Below are 18068 nucleotides of genomic sequence, written 5' to 3'. Positions count from 1 at the left end.
TAATTAAGATTATCTATGACCCCAGCAGAAGGATAAGTGTGGGGATTTCTTACCTACGTGGTCAAGGCCTCCTTGACCAAGATGGCATTAGACTCCATTCCTAACTTGACCTTCCATCACTGCTTTTCATGTACGTGGACTCTAATCAAGCCAAACTGCCCACTGACCCCCGTAAGTCCCTTGCTTACCTGCCAACAGTCAGCCTGTGTTTGTGTTGGACTCTCTCTCCTACACAGCCTCCTCTCCAGCCGTGCCATCCACTAGGAGGACAGCTGCCCTTCTCAAAGGCTCACCCAATGGAGCCACCTCCATTGACTTCTCCTCTGCTCCCACAGGACAGGCGCGGTCTCTCCCTCCTAGCTCTATTATTGTGCCTGTCATCACATTCTCTTGTTGGGGTTTTTTCTTTTTGTTTTCTATCCTTTGGATGAAATGTAAGTTTCATGTCCTTCTGAGTCCTTCTCATTGTGGTTTCCCCTCCTTTACCTGTAATAGGTACACAATAAATGTGTAGTACATTGAACCAAGCTTTCCAAGTGGCTGTCGGAAACCAGCTTCCTGTTTAACAGGGAGGCAGGGGTGTTTGTTATCTAGGAAGGGCAAGTGTCTCTCATAGCCGGCTGGGTGCCAGGAAATAGCCCTTATAGCAAACCACACTCAGAATCCTTTTCTTATTTCAGGGATTCATAAATCAGGTGATCCTATACTAAATAGAGCCAGACCCACTGTCCCCAAATCCATTATTTAATTGAAACTTTGCCTAGAAAGGTTGGCCTGCAGGCTTGGGCACGGAGCCAGACCAGAGGGAGAATCTGAGAGAAGCAGACCCAGGTGGGAAATGTGCATTGGAAGAGAGGCCCCCAGTTTTGTGCAACAGAATCAGGTTCCTGGGGAGCTGTAGTAAGGATGGGGGAGAACAGGAGGACAGGGGTGAAATGTGAAAGGGGAAACTCCTTGTCCCTGCCCCCTGGAGCATCCAAGGGCTTAGTCAGTAGTCACCAGCTCCCTTTCCTGCACAGTTTCTGAAGGGCACAATGTAGAGAGGAGTCCGGTTCCTAATAGCAAATAAATAAGTGCTAATCTCCTGATAGCCCCTCACTCATTGAAGATTTACTTCCCTAAACCATGGGTCACCCCTAGGATGTCCTGGCCATCACACGTGTCCTGGAATCAAGTCCCTTGTTGATCTGATCTGAGATAGTCTGCATGCCCCAGCCTGATCACTTCCATCCTCTTGTCAATAACGTTTCCAAACAGTGGTGCTTTGCTTGGAGGGGAACAAACCCTTCAAGCATTCTTCTTACCTTTCATGGTAATTCCTATCTCCTCTGTCATGCTCAGCCAGCCCTCATTCTTGCGGCTAATCTGTTGAGCACCCTTGCGTGTGCACCTGAAGTGTCATTCCTTTTGTGACAAGGGGCTGCTTCCCCTCCTAGGTTCAGAGATGTCTCAGACTGAGAAGTCTGGTCCATGTTCCCCCAAGCTCTGCTAACTCTGTGCCTGCTTTATAGTTTGGAGAATGAAAGTTCTGCTAATGTTTTATTGCCACAGCGTTGCTGGAAGTTTCCAGTTATTAAAGTTTGTTTCATGATGTGTTTAACAATGAATCCCTGTGCCCCGGGTGACCCCCCAGTCCTGCACTAACGTGATATGTCCTCTTTCCCCTACAGGCACAAAAGGTACACAAGAAGTTTCCCAAACCCAGCAGAGCTCACCACTCAGAGCAGAAACCTGATTCCATGCCTTCCCCGAGCGCCACTGCACTGAGCTGTACACCTGGCAGCAGCCAGCAGCCGCTCCTGGACAGTTCACACCCAGGGCTCAGCCAGACGGGCCTGCCTACTAGGCACCAGCAGGAATTTGCCAGACGAGCCAGCGTCCCTCCCAGCCTCCCATGGTCTTTTCAGAGAAGCAAGTCCTTGTTTTGTTTGCCTACAGGAGACCCCTCCCCAGCCTCCTCAGCTGTACCACAGTGGTTTTCAAACACAGGTGCCCCAGGGCACAGGGCATCGGAGTGGAGGCACAGCCAGCTCTTCTCCATCGATGACTTAGAGGGGGCCCAGGAGACAGACGTGGACACGGGCCTACGGCTGTCCTCCTCAGACCTTTCTGTGGTCTCTGCGTATTCTGCACCTAGCAGGTTCTGCGACACTGTGGAAACATCCCTCACCTCCGAAAGATGCAGCAGCCACTGGTCAAAGCACAAAGGTTCCAGAGAAGGACCACTGCCCACTGGGAGTGGGGTGGCCACAGAGACCTCCTGGGCTTCCCTCCCTTTCTTCACCAAAGGGCCTCCCACCTCCTCGGCAACAGCTGTTGCTGCTCCCCCAGCTTCCGGCGCCTCCTCACTCACAGAGTCATCCCCAGAGCTCCCTTGTGAGGCTCCCAACGCCAAGCAGACTGGCAGAGACGACCCACCACCTCCAGCATTGCCTGGACCTGGGGACAATGACACGGAGGAATTCTACATCTGAGCACCCTCTACTCTTGTTTTTCAAGTAAGCTCAGACACACAGGCTCAGGCCCCACTGTCCTTCTGGAGTCTGAATGCCACCCAAGTTCTCAGCCCCGCTCCCCCAGGTCTGTCTGGGATCTAATTTCCCGTTTCACGGGGATCGTTAGCACAGTTGCCATTCCTCCGATTCTTACTGAGAGGTGGTATTTTCTAGGGACTTGGTGGGAAAATACTGGCGTTTTTATGCAAATAAATTTTCAGCAAACTTAAGTTGTAAAATAGATTTTTTTTGAATACTCGATTCCATTTGAGATATGGTTTAGTGTGCTTATACAATTTAAATGCTTCATATGATTATTTGAAGTGAAAAGAAAACCTAGTCAGCTGGAGCTGATTTGGCAATTTTTCATGCTGTGAAGGAGAAACAATTAAGGCCAAAATGTTGAATGTCGGAAAGATCCTAAATGACCTGAGCCAGAGACTAGTGCACAATAGCATAATGTGCCCCTTCCAGGGAACAGTGGCCCTAAGAATTTCCAAGTACTGCTTACAGTAAAAATCAGCGTGATAAGACAGTAAACATATATCAGACTACAGTAATACCACCCCTGGAAACCATGCAACCTCTGAAAATCTGGATTTTCACAAAAGTGGCTGATATGCTTTATAGGGATTTAGTATGAGTAACAGACTGTTGGTGCATTTAAAATGTGATTTGAGTTGCAAAAACTAGATTTGCATACACCTTTCAACAACCCACCTACTGTAACAAGTGAGGATCTGTAGGAGCCACGCCGCTACCTGGATTTATTTGGGTTACTGGGGCGGAATCATTCGTTGGAGTTACAGAGTGACAGAACAGTAGACATAGTGGGTAGTCTTAAGATCCTTCCATTTTAAAAACCACAACCTAAGGACTGTGTGTGTGTGTCACATTTTTTACTGTTTTCTCCAGTAAATGTGCATCATGTACACTCTGTCTTTTTCATTTTTAAATAATTTGTAACATTTTAACTGGCATTTCCATTGCACAGGTTAATAAATGCCACCTCTTCTCCAAATGGAAAGCTTTACACGGGATGCTGTCCTGAACACTGTTGCATTGCCAGCCTTCTGTGAGTGCACAAGAGCCTTAATTAAAGCTGGAGCTCTAGCCCCCACCGTGGCTTTTCCTGCCTCTTGTCTGCCTCTGTCACAGTGTGAACAGTATTTGAGTCTCACCTCTCTCGCACTCCAGTAAGGGTATGTTTACAATGCCAACCTCAGCAATGCCAAGTGCTGGCATCGGGGGCAGTGCCGAGCTGTCCCTGGATGTTATTTATGTTTGGGAAAGAGAGTGGATTTGTCTTGCTCATTTCCCAGTCTGGTGCTCCTTGCCTGAATTTCTCATGGCTCTGTTTTCCCCTCGCTAGAAGAGCCCACACCAGCCCAGACACAGCCTCAGAATCCTTTTCAACAGCCCGCTAGGCAGCCGTTACCAATCATCAGACTTGAGCTGAAGCCTCAAGTCTTTCCCATCCCTGTAATGAAAGCCTTAGATCCTGCCCCAAATATCCTGGATATTCCAGGACTCTGAATTATAATCTTCTGCTCTAAATTAAGTAAATAAAAATATGGTCTCTTATAATTCTAGACCAGGATTGAGCAAACTTTTTCTGAAAAAGGCTAGATAATAAATATTTTAGGCTTTGCCAGCCATATGGTTTCTGTTGCAACTACTCAGCTCTGCTGTTACAGCATGAGAGCAGCATGGGCAATATGTGAATGAATGGGAGTGGCTGAATTCCAATAAAACTTTATTTTCAAGAACAGGTGGAAGGCCAGAGTTGGCCCAAGGTCATAGTTTGCCAGTCCTTCTGCTAGACTGAGGTGGATTCAAGATCTCAGTCACAGTCAACAATAGAGAATCTAAGTCTGCAGCTCTCAATTGCTGTGGTGCAAGAGGCCAAAAAGTGGGCTCCTGAGGTCACGCCAATGACTCCAGAACTACAGGGCTTAGAACAGTGAGAGGCTTCTTTCTGCAGGGATGACTCCTAGAAAGCCACTAGGTGTCCACCTCCTGCCTGGAAATGTGACACGCAGTCAACAGCTGATGATGAAAAGCAGCGTGCTAACATTAGGGAAAAGGAGAAAATTCAGAGGTGATGATGCAGCCTCCAAGGAATGGGCAAGCTCACGAGTAGCGAAAGTCAATGAGGCACAAACAAGTGGACCAACTGCCAAGTGATGGCTCCTCCTGCCTTTACCCTTAATCAGTACCCTTAGTTTAGTGTACTTGCATGCACCCCCAGGATTGCTTTAGAGCTCAACTCTAATGCTCTCTGGTCCCACTCTTTCTCAGCAACCCACCTTGGCACAGTCCAGTCTACCAAACTGATTGAACCCAAGGATGTCAGCAACACCATTCAAGAGCAGAAAATGCAAGATGCTCCCATAACACAAGAGGAGAAGGGAAGGAAGCCCACTACAGACCACATTCAGGTCCTCCCCTCTGCTCTCATGCTATGGTCAGAAATGGCAGTCACTCTGTGGAGAAGGAGTCACAGAGACACTACTGATAAAGCACTAGCTTCCATTTCTGGCCATACCCTAGCATTTTCCTCATCCAAGAGGGCTCCTGACACCCACTGGTGAATCTCAACTCTTTTGGATTATTATTGTTGTGATAGATGCTGACATACTACAGGTGCTCAATAAATTTGTCCAACTAAAAAACACTGAGGTTGTCTCATAAATTATTTCCCTCCTAGATTCAGCTCTGTGATGTAGGAAATCTAGATTTTAGCCCTAGTTTTTTGTCATTTAATGAAACCCAGCCTCTTGTCTCCTTGACCTTGCACTTCCCCCTGGCACTGACCTGTTGGTAAGTGGCCTGGTCTAGTTCACAGCCCATCCCTTCTTTGCCTCTTTTCCAAATAAGACTCCCCAGATTACCATTCATAGTCCCACTGTGGCCTACCCTAAATACCACCTAGTATCTGCTTTAAAGATCAAGTGTTTCTCAGTCCATCCCTAACTGACTTGCTGAGCCCTACAGAAATCATTTTGGGTCACCTCAGTTGGGTCACCTGTGGATGTGGGGTGGTGAGCCACTGAAGAAACTTTTGTGATGGTGGGAAGGCTACTGTGTTGTTGGACAAAATGGACTGTAGTGCAGGGTGCTTCTTGAGCCCTGAAGCCTGGAGGCAGGAGGAACAGTCACATGGAAGTCTGTCAGACTGCACTGTTTAGTGCGTCCCAAGGAGACCAAATGTTTACCTGTGTCAGGAAGACCCTTGAGCCCGTGGCTGATATCTTCAGCCCCAAGGAAGTCACAAGAAATGCAGGGATCTTCTCATCCCCCTCCTTGGGTTTCTACAGATGAGCGAAGTCTCCAATCCACAGGTAAGAGGCACCTGAGGAGACACATAGAATTCCTGGAAGAGATGTTTAAGGGCAAATGAAGCTAACTGTGGCGAGCATCTCCATCCTCATACCCTCAGAACGATGTCAATGACCAGTTCTGGCCAGTGATCCCAAGTCCGAATAGCTGAATAGTCACCTGGTCTGGACATAAATACCCCTTATGATTTGTAGGATTCCACTTCTCTTTTCTTCTCTGGAAATACGGGTGATCGGATGCTGCAGAGGCTTGAGAAAATAGCATGAGAAATTGACGTGACTAAAAATGGATTCTCAAAGGAGACATCTGTCACGCTTAATTATTATAACAAATGGATCCATGAGGGGTCAAGAGCCTGAATTTAAAGATTTTATATAATTACATTCTTCCAACTTCTACTGATGGCTTTTTACTAATCTCAGGCATAGAGGTCTAGATGCAAAATGGCTTTAAATGACATAATTTCTCTAAATGCATAATGGAGGCAAAGGTGAATGATAACATTGGCATTCTTGGGTCTTTTTAATACTCGGTTTCTATTTTAGAGGTATGATGACCATTGTCCAGTGATGTGCCCAATATCAGGAGCAATATGTTCATTTCACATGGAAGTCACCAGAACATTGGATGAAGCTGAAAAGGCCCCTTTCCCGTGCCCCTGTGACATGCTCCCTAAACTCTGCATTTGTGATGAGGGTCCCGCCTGCAGTTGCCTTGGATGGGGTAGGAAAATGCAGCTGCCTCCATAGACGAGGCACAGCCCCCAACTGGCCTGGTCTGGTTGAGAGTTGCCCCACCCCTTTTGAAACTTTGATCTTTTAAGTTGAGCATCTGAAAGAAGCCAGCCAGGCTCCCTTAGGTCAGCTCTGCCCAGTCGCTAGAACTAAACCCATAGCATTTTGGACAGGAGCAATGTGTGTGGCACAGTCCAAGAAATGGCCAGCAGGACAGAAACTTTCAGGCCAAATCACCTCTCTAAAGACAACTGTGGGAAAGCTTTGGTGCCACCAGGTGGCTGCCTTGCCCAGGAGGGTCAGCAACTGCCCTTTTCATTGAAGAAGACTCCACAGGGATGAACAGGAGGAAGACACTCACTTAACTTTTATTCTTCTGCATTTATTTATTTCACTTCTACAAGATATTGAGGCAACTGAAATTAAAACCACGTAAGACGATGCAAATAGAAAATCAGGGCTAAGAAGAAAAGAGTCTATGAATATGCCAACCTAAAGAAAAATATAACTGCTGGGGGTGAATTTCCTAGAAGCCAAAGCAAAAAGGAAAACATGAGTAGCTTAGGAGTTCTCGTTTATGGTCAGAGAATCTAGCAACACTGTCTCATATCATTGTGATTTACGTTGCCTCAAATATCATTCTTCAACAGAAACCAAGTTTTTCTCAGCACAGATTTCTAAAATCACTTTCTCAGAAGGGAATTTTCATCAGGGATTTTCTCTGTAGGGTTACTAATTTGGTCCAAATTGATAGCTTTCTTGACTGGAGGATGGAATTTACAAGACCTGGAGGAGGAAGCACAGCCTCAGCTTTGGACGAGCCTCCCCAGACATCTCCAGCGGCACCATGGGGAGAGAGAAATTTGGCCCTCGGCAGAAAGTCTGGAGCCTGGCTTCCTCCAGTCTCCTGAGGCCAAATCTGTAGTTGGGCAAGTGGAGGGCAGGTAGTGAGGCTGACATCCCACTGAGAAACTGGAGGCTCCTACCCATGGTTCTAGCCTGTGTGGATAGAGTCCATCTCTACTGGAGCCCCCTTCCCACCCTCATCCATGCTCTGTGGTTTCAGTCAACTCCAATTCTCTGACCTCCCTGGTTAAAAGAGGCATCTGGCACCTTAAAGCCCTTCCAGATGAGTTATAAATCCCCTCCCTGAGACTCCTGGAAATTGGTAGGAATTTGGATCCCTGCACCTCTTTCTTCATTACTCTGAGTGGACTTGCTTATTCATTCAACAAGCATTTACTGAGGCCCACTATGTGTCAGGCAGGGGGCTAGCTGCTGGGCACCCAGGATTGAATGGGACAGACATCATCGCTCCATCACGGAACTAACCTCCTACTGCCATCAGTACTAGTTACCGTTTACCTGTAGATTTTATAGTCCTCCTAATGGAATTAACCTCTGCCCCAGTTACCTGTGGAGCCTCAGACGTTGACATCAATGGACCTGCTTCCAATTCTGACCACCCTCCCCCACTTACTGTGTGAAACCTGGGCAAGTTATTCTGCTTCTCTCTGCCTTGGTTTCATCATCTGTGTTTTACACAACAATACCTACCTTGGAGAGTCATGAAGAGAATTAAATTATATAAACATAGCAGATATTAATTAAGGTTGATGTTCTTTTCCCTTCCTCAGGCGACAGAATGGCCACATGTCCTGCCCAGCAGGCTCCAGTCCCCTTCACAGACTCCCCGGTGCAGGGGAGGGCAGACAAGTTCTGGCTTCAAGTTCTCCTTACAATCAGCAGTTCTACCATCCCCTCTCAACCGTCTCTCTGGACAGAATTCCACCCGACAGGAAATCATCTTTCCATCTTCACACCCTCAACCTCCCTGGCTTTCTCTTTCCTCCAGTCAAGCCACTGCCAGCAAAGCCAGACCTTGGTGTTTGAAACCGCTGCGTGCTGCTCCTTCTCCCAGATCTGCAGCTCTGAGCTTCCCTCCCTTAACCACTTCCCTCTTGCTCCCTCCACCACCAATCCCTCAAGCCTATGAACCCTGTTCTCCCTTGTCTTGACCATCCTCCTGCCTATCTACTCCCCTCTCCTCTCTCCTTCTGCTTTCCAGACCTGCCCGCCCCACCTGGAGCCCATGGCTGACCCTTTCACCACTGCTCTCTGTAGCATCTGCACCTCTTTCCCCACCCCCTCCCCGTCCTGTTGCCTCATTGGCCAGGCACCCAGCCGTCCTGCTGGTTGCTCTGTTCCCACCCCACAGCTGCCAGACCACACTGTGCTGAGTCACTCCCATTCACCCGACCCATCCACGGCTACTTGGCCAACCTTCAATCAACTCTTACAGGCTTCAGTTGACCGAACATCTCAAATGCCCCCTAACCTGCCTTGGTTTGCCCTACTCTCAGAAGCTCACCTTGTTCTCTATTCAACCAGGGCCAGAATTGTCCGTTATCCCCTCAGGCTCCCTTCTTATCACATTAGATGTGTCTGAGTCTAATGAGATAAGAAGCAAGAGACTAATGAGTAGAATGGCTCTACTGCCAGGTCCTCTGCCCTTGGAAGTGGTCTAAAGACTGAAAATGCAGCCTGGCACAACAGAGGACACTGAGGTGTGAGGCAGGAAGACTCCTCCTCCCATTTCCACCCCAAGGATTTATGTTCTGCTTCCTGCAAACAGAACCTCCTGTGCCCAATTCAAGTAAATCACCCTGTGCCAGTGGCTGTCCATAAAGCTCAGGGGCAGTCTGGGCCCGTGCTCATCACCTAAGCCAGCCCTGCAGACCTGCAGTGACCCCTTGCTCCTTTGGTCAGTGTCGGGAGCTCACAGCCCTGCCCCTGCCTTCCCAGGAGTGTTTCCCTATCAGCTTTGTCCTTGCTGGACGTGGTTAACTGGCTGCAGCTACAGAAGTGGGCACTCCTGGGCACCTGGCAGCAGGCTCCGGATTGTGACCCACCCACGTGTGACCATCCCCAGGAACTCTGCCTTGTCACAGTTCTGTTCCGGGTCCAGCTCACCTTTGCTCTCAGATTTGATAAACGCCGGAGCTTTCGATCAGGCGTGCCCCAGACTTCCGCTCCTGCCCCGCATGCGGAGCCCTGCCTCTCTCACACCTGGTCATGCTCCTTCCTGCTACATACCCCACAGTGTACAGGTCTGCTTTCCCTGTGCCCCCAAATCAGTGTGACCCACACCAAAGTACCACCACACACTTACACACTGGAAAGGACCAGCTCAGTCTCCTCCAGGATTTCTCAGTTCTGTGAACGATTTCTTCTCTCTCCTCATCATTCACATCCGTAAACCAGGAGTGAAGCACCAGTTACAGTAGAAAGAAACAGGGTTTTAGAGTCAACACATGCCCGGATCTGAATGTCATCACTGAGACTTCCTGGCTGTGTGACCCTAATCAAGATACCTCATTTGTCATCCTTGATTTCCTCATTTGCAAAGTGGAGCGAGTCAGAGCTGGGTCTAGGGTGAGGCAAGTGAGGCACTCACCTCAAGGGCAAAATATAAGAGGGCACCAAAATCTCAGCAGGATTAATAACATTATAAGGAACCAGGCCTCCTTCACAGGGTCCTTCGGAAAAATAAATGAGATCCAGGGGCAAAGCCTCGACAGCAAGAGGTCCTTTCCACCTTTCAAACTAACAAGAGTTTTTGAAATAATACTCAGTTTATGTTTACTCGTGGCTTTTAGCAGTAATTGGTACAACGTTTTTGGAAAGAACGTGGCAATAGATATATCAGTAGCCTTAAAAATGTTTATGCCTTGGGGCTGGCCCTGTGGCCGAGTGGTTAAGTTTGCGCGCTCCGCTGCAGGCGGCCCAGTGTTTTGTTGGTTCGAATCCTGGGCGCGGACATGGCACTGCTCATCAAACCACGCTGAGGCAGCGTCCCACATACCACAACTAGAAGAACCCACAACGAAGAATACACAACTGTGTACCAGGGGGCTTTGGGGAGAAAAAGGAAAAAATAAAAAATCTTTAAATGAAGCATTTCATTAAAAAAAAAAATGTTTATGCCTTATAATTCATTTTTCAGAACTCCATCTCAAGGAAACTATCCAAAACAGAGGTAAAGACTTCGGCAGCTGTTTGTCCCCAGATATTTTATAATAGCAAACCGTTGGGGGGAAGCCTGACTGTGTGTGTGTATATATATATTAGCCTCAAATATGTAAAACAATGCAGAGAAAAACACATTGTAAAGAATTGTGTCAAAGTATAATAGTTTTTGCTTCTAGGTTGTGGAATCATGGGTGGCATTTTCCTGTTTCATTTTCCTTTTTGCACTTGACGTATTTTCTATGATAAACACTTATTAATTTTATAATTAAAAAATAAAGATAATGAAACTAGGAAATCCCAGCCACCTTTGGGTGTTCTCCAACTTCACATCATATCTGTCCCCTCCTACTTATCCATCCTCTCCAGGTTCTAGATGCTTCTGTTCCTTCCTTTCCCTGCAACCCTAGCTACACAGGTGGTGCAGACTAGTGATTAGAGCTTCTAATCCTGGCTCCTTCCTTACCAGCTATGAAGCCCTGGACAAGTTCCATACCTTCTGTGACTCAGTTTCCTCATCCATAAAGTGAGGGCATTCAAATACTCACTTCGCCTCTCCGGGTATTTGTGTTCATGGTGCAGAAACTGGCCTCGTGGACACTGCGGGACTGAAGAGCAAGGATGGAGCAGGGCCACAAGAGACCCCTTCCCCATGTCACATACCATATAATCCTCCTACACTCTAGTATGTCTAGTGGGGGGAGAGCAGCCCTCAGTTATAATTACAGTGGAATTTCCCAGAAGAACACAAGATGATAGTTTTGAGTCAGAATTAGTTTCATTTAAAGAAAATGAAGAAATATTTTTGCACCCTTGAGTTTGTCTCCTGGGAGTCTGCCCACTACCCAGCGTGTTATGAACTGTGTCATCACTCTCCTGGGCTATGGCTATAGACTCGCAGCTGATCTGCATGGCTCCAACAGCTGCCCACTCTTGTCCATCTACATACAACTGCCAATTAAAAAAAAAAATGCTTTGCACACCCTCCTGCTCAAAACCCTCCCATGGCTCCCTCTTGCCCACCAAGCAAAAGTGCCCTCTCCCCAGACACACTGTCAAGGTCTTCACCACCTGGCCTCATCATCTTTTCCATCTTAGCACTTACTCTCCTACACTCCAGCCAGACAGGCTCTTAACTCTCCACTAAATACACCTTGTGCTTTCCCACCCACGTGCCAAAGCTCAGGTTGTTCCCCCAACTCTCTGCCCATCAAAATCCTACCATCCGCCAAAGCCCAGTGCCAACACTGTCTCCTCCAGGATGGCTGGCTGGTTCTCACTGCTGAAACACTCATCCCACTGCCGTAATGTGCTCAGATGCAGTTGTCCCTGACTCCGGACAGATCACAGAACACTTAGTCTCATAGTTGTTTAGGTACAAGTCTTATCTACCCAAGCAAATCATAAACTAGTCCTTGGTCCAAAGCAGTACCTCAATAACTAAGATCTGAATGAGTGACGTACTTGCTTGTGGCACAGCCCCTCAGTGGGCCTAGCTGGTGCTCCTTTCATGATAAATCCCCATTTTTCACATTCCCAGGCAGAGGACCCTGCCCCGATCAGACTGCTCATTTGAAGATTATTTAATCCAAATCCAAATGTCCTGGAGGGTTGAGAGGGAGAAGTTGTGTGCGGGGGCCGGGGGGGGGGGGGGGGGGGGGGCAATTCACGAGGCCGTCCTGCGCAAGTCCACATTCGCCTGAACCTGAGCCACTTCCTTTCCTTTCGGCTTCAGTGCCGTCGCCTGAGTGCTTCCAGACTGAAGAAACTTTGACTTTTCTAGCCTGCCCATATGGGCTTTTCTCTCCCTCTTCCTCCCTCACCTCTTTTAAAATTTTAATTATTTTTTTCTGGGCCTTCAATTCCCCCTTTACGTATCTCTGAGTCACCCCATCCACACCCACATTTGGATCCCCGCGCACCCTGATTTGGACCCAGAGTGAGTCGCGGTTGCTACTCTGTCCTCTAAGATATTTCCTGTCTTTACAAACATTCGGGGACCTGCTCACAGAACCTTTTTCCAACCTAGAATTTACCCACATTTCCCTACAGAAGTCCTATGTGTGCATAGCTATTTTTAAACTTTACACCCACAAAACTCTTGGCAAAAACACAAACTGAACGGATTCTAAACCCAACTGGCTTAAATCCACATGTTTGGAAAGGAATATGAAGATGGCACGAAGGCGCTTCTTTGCTCTCTCTTTCGCGTTTGTCAGGTCGGAACTGGAGCCCCTCGAGGCGGGGCCAGGAGTGCAGGGACTGGACCTGCCTCTCTGCAGGTCCAAAATCACTTCCATCGTTGCCGTCCCAAATTTCCCTCAGGGCTGCACCTCCAAAAACACGAGGATAACACCAAACAGCAAATGAGGGGGCTCTCGGATGGGGCTGTGCCCCGAGACTCTCTCGGAGCTGCAGCCGCTCCCCGGAGCGGTGGTTCCCAAACCCTGTCACTCGCTTTGCACCCTCACCCTATCTGCATACTGACTGTGCACTTACTCACTCATTTTTAAAATCAAATGGAAAACTAGAAGACTCTCCAACACTAGGTTACCAGGCAATGTGGCGCAATAACCCAGCACTGGGGCCAAAGGATGATGGAGGAAGAGGGGGCAGCTGGCCTGTTTCAAGGGGCACTGCTACCTCTCTGAGCTCAAAGCTCAGCTCTTTCCTCTCAGCACAGGCAGGACATTGAGGCCACCTGAAAGTGTGCAGTGAAAAACCCTTACAACACGACAGACACTGCAGGAGCTGGCTTTGCATTCACAGCCCAGGGCAGAAAAAAAAAGGAAGAGGAGAAAGTGATGGAACCCATTCATTGGATCATGTCACTGTCCCACTTAAAGTCTTTCAGTAGCTTCCCATTGCCTTTGGACTAAAACTTCAATTGCCTATCCCCGGGCCACAAAGCCCTGCATGATCTGACCCCTCCCTCTCGAGCCAACCTTGTCTCCATCTCCCCTCTGCCACGCTCACGGTGCTGCAAACCCATCAGACTTCTTGCAGTTCACTAACACTCCTCACAGTCTTTGCACATGTAGTCCCCTCTGCCTGGGATGCTGGTCTCCCTGCTCTTTGCACCCACATCTCCTTCTTGTTCTTTTGGTTTCGGTTTAAATGCTATCTCTGCTAAAAGGCCCTCTTGACCATCTGTCTCTGTCTATCTACCTATCTACCAATCCATCACACACACATGCATTTCTTTCCCTCCATTCCTTTTATTCTCCATCTCAGCCTCTGGCCTTTTTTCCTTTGTGATATTGATCACAATTTATAAGTGTCTATATCTGTGTATTGCATTATTTTTTATCTGGCACCCTGACTAGAACACCTTCCATGATGGCAGACGCTGCCTCTAACTTATATGTCATTGTGCTTCAGGGTCTGGCATTTGAAAGGTGCTCAATAAATATTTGTTGAAGGGATGAAATGAATAAATGCCTGCACAAATGATGAGCATTTATCAGATATTTGTATGATTTTAGTCCACAACTCGAGGGTACATGATCTATCAAATTCCTTTGCTTCTGCAGTTAAATGTTATCTCCCAAAGCACCCACCTGTGGTTCCCATAGGGAACACTGGGGGACCCACACCCTCTCCAAGGACCACATAATAATGCAGGCATATGCCGTACTGGGAAACCAGGGAGGAACTGGGGCTGGTCCATGGTGGTGGCCATTGTGGCTACCGGAGTCTAACTCTGGTCTTGAGTGTGACAGGCACTGTGGCCCAGGCAGGCTCAAAGAAACCTCACAACTGTCCGTCCCACTGTTCTCAAACCTTCCTGTTATAGCATAGAGACATAAAAATGATCAAAGCACATCCATACCTTTTAGAGGTTCACAGTCTACCAGTAGAAAAAACCTTTAAAACACACCCACCCTACAACAAGATAAAGGCAATGACACAAATAAGAACCATTCCAGATTGTCCAGAGGAGGGAGGTGTTCCCGCTCTTCCTTGAGAACTAGGAAAAGCATCCTGGAGGAAATGAATGCTTGTGCTTGGTGTGAGCAGATGAATGAAAGTTCATCATGCTGGAGAAAAGGGATACAGAGTAGCCTTGGTGAAGTTGGAAAAGTTGGAGCACACAAATGGAGAGAGTCCGGATCCAGCTCTTAGTGTGAAAAAAGAATCTCTAGTGACAGAAACGGCCTCAACATCATTGTCAACAGATATTGACCAAACCTACTTTGGCTGTTGACCTGAGGGTCACAGAATGATTGCCAAGGTCTCTCCTTGCTATAGGAAAATGAATACAGAGAGAAATAAGGCATTAATTTAACCTTCCTTAGAGAGTCCTTTTAAAAGAGAAACTACCCAAAGTACCACCAAAGACAGGCTGTACCACAGGGAGTCCAACACAATGTGCGTTCACTTGATAATGGACACAATTACCTTGGCCGTAGATCAAATTTATGATGAGTTGGAGTTGTCTTTTTTTGTGCTGAATGTATGCTTGAGAGTTCATCAGATCCTTCTGGAAATCTGCCCATTGTTGTTTATAGAACTGAATCATCATTTAACCAGTTGAAACGACTCTAGCTTTATTGCTGTTACTTTGCTTTTATGAGATCCTGTTGATCATATCTATCCTTCATTTACCACTATGCCCTTGGTCAGCCAAGAAACCAGCCTACCTCAAGGTACCCACTGAAAAATACACTCCATGTTAATAATGATAAAATAAACAGTGGACATTTCTTGAGAACTCAATGTGCTGGGTCTTGTGCTAAGTACTTTATATACATGATCTCATTTAATCTTCAATGTCTGAGGTTGCAGTTTTACATACAAGGAAACAAGCACAGAGATGATAGGAAGTTGCCCAAGATCACTCAACTAGCAAACAGTAGACTGTCACCTTTCACTCATTTTTCCTTTTAAATAAATATGCTGAGTATTGCTAAATTGCATCAGAACATGTAAAGTTATATATAATGAATTCTCCTCTAGGAGTCTACAATATAGCAGACAAAGTAAAACAGCCCCCAGGTATCTAGAAGGAAGAGTGAGGTGTGAGATGAGGGACACGAGCACTGTGTTCTTGTAGAAAAGTGAGGAATCACTCCCGTGACAGCAAGTAACAACTGAGCTGGGTTTTGAAGAGGGGTAAAATTTTAAGAAGAAAGTGTGAGGAAGTCCTTTCCAGCAGAAACAGTTCTTAAGTCGAGCTTCCCCGAAACAGGAATAATTAAACCAGCAGCAGCTAGTATAGCATAAGTTATTATTAATCATTTATTATTTTGTTAATAAAATATTAATGCATTTTATTTACATATTCCAATATTTTATCACAAGCACAATTCACAGCACTGTTCTTCTCAGACACAACAGCTAAATGAATCTGATGGTAAAAATCTGGTAGGAGGAATACATAGTTGTTTGGGACTGAATTCAGGTTTCAGAAGTTATAAGCAGATTCTATTAAAATTTGACCCCCATGACTTAATTATGGTCATTCCCCAAGACTAACTGTAGAGAAGACAGTCTCCTTTTAAATAGGAAAGTTCTGCTTGTATCAGATGGATGCGCGAGTGTGCCTGGCTGAGAGTCTGACTCTGCCTTTGGAAGGCAGTCAGGAGCATCCATGTACAACATACGAAAGACCTGGTTCTGTGAAAGTCAAACATACAAAACTTCAGGCCCATCCATGGTCAGTGCACTTAGGACCATAGAGTCCCATTTGAAGTGTCTTTGTCACACGCATGATTTGACAAGGAGACCAGCTTTTCCCTCTGCAACCAGGGAGGCCTGGGGAGGGAATGAGCCTCCAGCCCCAGTCGAGAGCCAAATTCGTCTCACCACTGGGATGTCAGGAGCAGAAGGAAAGAAGAAGGGGAAATAACCACAGGGTAAGAAGAGCAGGAAGGATGGAAGGAATCGCCAGCTCCCACAGAGCTCCTCACTGCTGTGGCCCCCAGAGGGTGGGGGTGAAGCCTCGATGGGGTGCCCCAATGTTCCCGGGAGGCCTTGACTCAAGCCTGTGCCTTCAGCTCCGATAAGGCTCTTTGCATCCTCTTAGGTTTAAAGGGGGGAGGGGAAATTAAATCTCCACAGGACCCCATGGAGGCCGTGAAGGATGACGTTTTAAAACTCGTATCACAAACAAGGGCAATCAGGCACAGAAAGGAATAATAACATATGCAAGATCAGACAGTTTATAAAAGTCAGATCTGTGACATTTTCAACAAGGTCAAAGGTTGCTGTAAAATTTTCAAAACAAAATTAATATTCATTTGCCCTGTTTGAGATGTTATAATGTTACTTCTAGAATTAGGGAGAGACAAGGAGTAGGAGTGGAGTAGAGGGCTGGGAGGATGAGGTTGAGCCCAGGGGTCGTCAGAACTAATGAAGCTATAATGATGAGGCATCTGTAGCATGCAGGCAAACGAGGCCCTGGCCCCACACATGGATTTCACTCTTGAATGAGGGCCATTTGCACAGTCAGATCTTGTCACTGAGTTCTCTTAAGTCATCAGAGTTTGTCCAGCTGTTCCCCAGCTAAGTACAATCAATTTGGGAATGTGCATCTTTGATTTTTATATAACAAATATAGGGTCTTTGAAGCAACCACCCTGCCTGCCTGGAGTTCTGTCTGCTCATTTCATCACACTGCCTGAGATTCCCTCCTGCGTCCTATCACCTCTAGACAGCATAAAGATGGCACCATAGTTAAGACCATTCTGCTGAAATGCAAATGTCTCCACTGCATTTGCAGCTCACTCCCTACCACGTATCTCTAGCAAGGCGCCATAAATCAGCATGTTCTAAACAGATGAACCAGAAATACCCGAAGAGGAGATTTGGACCACATGGAAAGGGAGGGCAGGATGAAACATTTAAACACTAAGGAAAAATGTATGATGAAGGAACAAAGACATACGAATTAAGCAGAAGCCGTTTTTGTGTTACATGGAATAAAATGATATCTTTGCAAAAGTCTTGCTGAAGTTATGGCTGATACTGATTTTTTTTTTTATTCTTCCACCTCTGTCCTATCCAAATTACTGTCTTCAGGGTCACCGTAGCACTCCCTAATTAGAGCCACTGACAAAGCCAATGTCCAGTGTATAAAGACCACGCCATATTCTGGAAAGACAGCACTTGACCCCTTTGCTGGCTTCCAGAGGATTCCAAAGTCCCATGGAAGAGGACAGGTGAGAAAACTACCTCTACATGAGAAGGAAGGAGGAGCTTTTACTTCTAGCCATTTCCAATCTTTTATTTTTCATCTTTACGCAGAAACAAATTCTAAAATAACCAAATAGGTTAAAAGAGGAAATACATGCATGGGTCGCTAGAATAGCTGCCCTTTCATTTACTGAGCATCAACTGTATGCCAAGCTTTGTGCTAAATGCTTTACAAACGTTCTCTTTTTAATCCTCAGAACAACCCAATGTGATAGGTTTTATTTTATTTATTTTATCCACAAGAAAACTGAGATTTGGTGAGATTAAGTAA

The 18068-nt window shown here is 46.7% G+C and overlaps 1 protein-coding gene and 1 long non-coding RNA gene across 5 annotated transcripts in view; one reads left to right on the top strand and one right to left on the bottom strand.

Moving 5' to 3' along the window:
* FAM124A (family with sequence similarity 124 member A) overlaps positions 1-3615 on the top strand; it is an 81938-nt gene extending 78323 nt beyond the window's left edge. For 2 of the 4 annotated variants that reach the window (XM_070240305.1, XM_023621548.2), the window contains 2 exons: positions 1671-2498; positions 3490-3615. In XM_070240305.1, the coding sequence (XP_070096406.1) occupies positions 1671-2474 (804 nt within the window). In that variant the 3' untranslated portion in view covers positions 2475-2498; positions 3490-3615. Of the gene's footprint in view, positions 1-1670; positions 2726-3489 lie in introns of those variants that run through there. The other 2 variants (XM_070240304.1, XM_023621547.2) reach the window with 1 other exon arrangement.
* Positions 3616-4234: 619 nt separating this feature from the next.
* Positions 4235-12542, bottom strand: LOC111768578 (uncharacterized). Its single transcript, XR_002801006.2, has 4 exons — positions 9744-12542; positions 5932-6085; positions 5714-5850; positions 4235-4565 (listed from the first exon to the last, which is right to left on the bottom strand). It is a non-coding gene; the product is annotated as an uncharacterized lncRNA (long non-coding RNA).
* Positions 12543-18068: the final 5526 nt, after the last annotated feature.

The sequence above is a fragment of the Equus caballus genome, chromosome 17, assembly GCF_041296265.1.
Source record: "Equus caballus isolate H_3958 breed thoroughbred chromosome 17, TB-T2T, whole genome shotgun sequence".
Classification (NCBI taxonomy): Eukaryota; Metazoa; Chordata; class Mammalia; order Perissodactyla; family Equidae; genus Equus; species Equus caballus.
Note: the sequence above shows the minus strand (reverse complement) of the source record. Positions and strands in the feature narration are given on the sequence as shown.